The 2,722-nt window shown below is 43.1% G+C and overlaps 2 protein-coding genes across 2 annotated transcripts in view; one reads left to right on the forward strand and one right to left on the reverse strand.

Annotated features, from left to right (window-relative positions):
• LOC145229765 (uncharacterized) overlaps positions 1-566 on the reverse strand; it is a 2,504-nt gene extending 1,938 nt beyond the window's left edge. Inside the window, exon 1 of the mRNA XM_080095090.1 lies at positions 214-566. Coding sequence (XP_079951216.1) covers positions 214-566 — 353 coding nt within the window. The remainder of the gene's footprint in view (positions 1-213) is intronic.
• Positions 567-583: 17 nt separating this feature from the next.
• On the forward strand, positions 584-2,029 carry LOC145229766 (uncharacterized). Its single transcript, XM_080095091.1, has 2 exons — positions 584-1,975; positions 2,024-2,029. The coding sequence occupies exons 1-2, from the start codon at positions 584-586 to the stop codon at positions 2,027-2,029; spliced, it is 1,398 nt and encodes a 465-aa protein (XP_079951217.1).
• The last annotated feature ends 693 nt before the right edge of the window (positions 2,030-2,722 follow it).

Genomic DNA, 2,722 nt, shown 5'->3' on the forward strand with positions numbered 1-2,722 from the left:
CAAAATAACAGTACTATTACCTTTGTCAGCGGGTAGAATAGTAATGTCGTCATTGGCTTTGAGATCTGTGACTGCACGACGCTCGGATGTCGTAAGATTACAAGTATTGCCCCTGTGACTTTTAATACAATTGACGAGCTTGCTTTGTATTAAAGTTTTAACATGCATCGGCAAAGAATATATACCCTTCTCAACACAGGCCAACATACTTGCCTTCGGAACTGTTTTGGTGCAACTGCAAAGTTGGTTCCTAGTTGCAGAACCTTTAGCTCCACTTCATTCGGCTGATAGCTGGACAGATTAACGACCCAATTTTTCTTTTGAAGCATTCCGGTTGCATTTGTGGCTTCCTTGCGTTTTGGGGCAATCGAACATAGGTGACGTTCCGTGTTAATCTTGAGTTGATGTTGAAGGGCTTCGTTACCCGATTTAACATACAGTTCAAAGCGACACATGTGATGGTGTGATAGAATTGCGGCTAATCTGCGCAAAAGCTCTTCTGAGAGCTGAGAGCATTCCCTTATCCGATGGTGAGAGAGGCCTATACGCAGTCGAATGAAGGCCATTCCGCATCTCCGATGCGATGTTTCACCACCTGCACAGCACAGATGGTTCTGCTCCAAGGTTATATGGATTGCCGAAAGTCCACAAGAAGAATGTACCTCTACGTCCAATTGTGTCGTTTATTGGAAGCCCCACTTACAACCTAGCCAAATATCTAGCGCGACTTTTAGCACCGTTGGTCGGAAACACGGAATTTACCGTCAGAAATTCTGCAGAGTTTGTGAAAGATTTGAATGCGCAACAATCATTGTGTGAAGACGAAACGTTGGTTTCATTTGATGTTACTTCGTTGTTTACCAACGTACCAATCGATCTAGCATTGGAGATAACGGAGTCGCGTTTACTCGATGATTACAGCCTTAAAGACAGGACCACATGGACTCATGAAGATATACATAGGGGGCTTGAGATTTGTTTGGAACAAACATACTTCAGATTCAGAGGTTCCTTTTACAAGCAAATGTATGGCACGGCCATGGGCTCTCCTGTGTCAGTGGCCGTTGCCAACATGGTCATGGAGTCTGTGGAGGAACGTGCCCTGCAAACTTTTACCACACCACCACGGTTTTGGCGACGGTATGTAGATGATACATTCTGTATCATTCATAAACACCGGGTAACAGAGTTTCTGCGACATTTGAACAATGTGCAACGAGGAATTACATTCACTATGGAATTGGAAAGTAACAACAGTCTTCCGTTTCTAGATGTGGAAATTTTGAAAGCGGCGGATGGTAAACTTTCCACGCGTGTGTACCACAAGCCGACCAGTACCACGCGCTATTTACACTTTAAATCCCATCATCCATTATACCAAAAAAGGGCTGTTGTCAAAGCGCTTAAAGACCAGGCCGTTCGCTTGACGACAGACCCTGCACTGCTCCAATCGGAGTTGCACAGGGTAAATGAGACCTTGCGGTTAAATGACTACCCGAACTGGATTCTCCGTGAAAATAAGAAGGTTTCACGGAAACAGATCCAGTGCAAAGAACGTGCCTTCGTCACCTTACCCTATATACCAGGGTTGACAGATATAATCCGTCGTATGTTGACCGATTTCGGTGTATCGGTTGGGGTCAAACCAGCAAACACCCTACGTCAGATTCTGTCGCACCCAAAAGACCCGCTAGATGCTACTGCGACAAGGGGTGTGGTTTATGCTATACCGTGCGGAGATTGTGACGAAATTTACATCGGTGAAACGGGCAGAAGTCTTAATACGCGCCGGAAGGAGCACGAAAGGGATGTGGGCAAGAATGATGCCAAGAAATCAGCGTTGGCAAACCATGCAACTACTCACCACCACAGCATTAATTTTTCTGCTGCACAGGTGTTGGTGAAGGAAACTGATTACCACAAGCGCAGTTTCCTAGAGTCTTGGAACATCCATTCACGCGCCAACACAATGAACGTTAAAACAGATGTTCTAATGCCGATAAATTATCGGGCGCTTTTACAGCACTGAGCTGTGTTATCATTGCGTGGTGCGAGTTTGCAGCCGCGCGATCTTCTTATCGCTATTTTTGTGTGTGTGTTTTGCAATTTGTCGCTTTATAAGAATTTTGTTCTCCAAGTTACGTCATTATCCTGATGAAGGCGTCTTGTATAGGACGTCGAAACGTCGATTATTTATAATAAAAACTGCTGGATGAGCAATACTTTGTTATACTGTGTAATTGAAACCCGTCAAAAAACATACTTTCAGATTTGCACTCTTTAAGCCACATGTGAGTATAGTACTGGGATTGTGTCTTTCCGTTTTTCATTTCTGGGTTAATGTGTTGGTCTCAGAAGGTAACATTTGATAAGACATCTTACATTCAAATTCCAGCCGTTATTTTTATGTTTTGATTCAAACAGGCTAACTTATGTGGATACAAACCCCTATCCTTTCAGCACCAATTGTTGTTTCTACTTTGTATTTGTAGCCTAATTGCTGTATATGTTCATTAGTGTGTCCCTTGATTTTACAAACCTGCCTGCTTGAAAACATTTGACATGGCATCGCTTCAGACAGTAAGGTTGCTGAAATAGTTTTAATAGAAGGTGTGTTTTGTAGAAGGCATGCTTCCAGTAAATGAAATGTCATTTTTTAGTCGATACTATTTTGTATGTTTTCGCTTGTGTTCAAAATCTGTTGCATGTTTTTGGCGTGAAT

This window comes from Phallusia mammillata, chromosome 5, assembly GCF_965637545.1.
Source record: "Phallusia mammillata chromosome 5, kaPhaMamm4.hap1.1, whole genome shotgun sequence".
NCBI classification, from domain to species: domain Eukaryota; kingdom Metazoa; phylum Chordata; class Ascidiacea; order Phlebobranchia; family Ascidiidae; genus Phallusia; species Phallusia mammillata.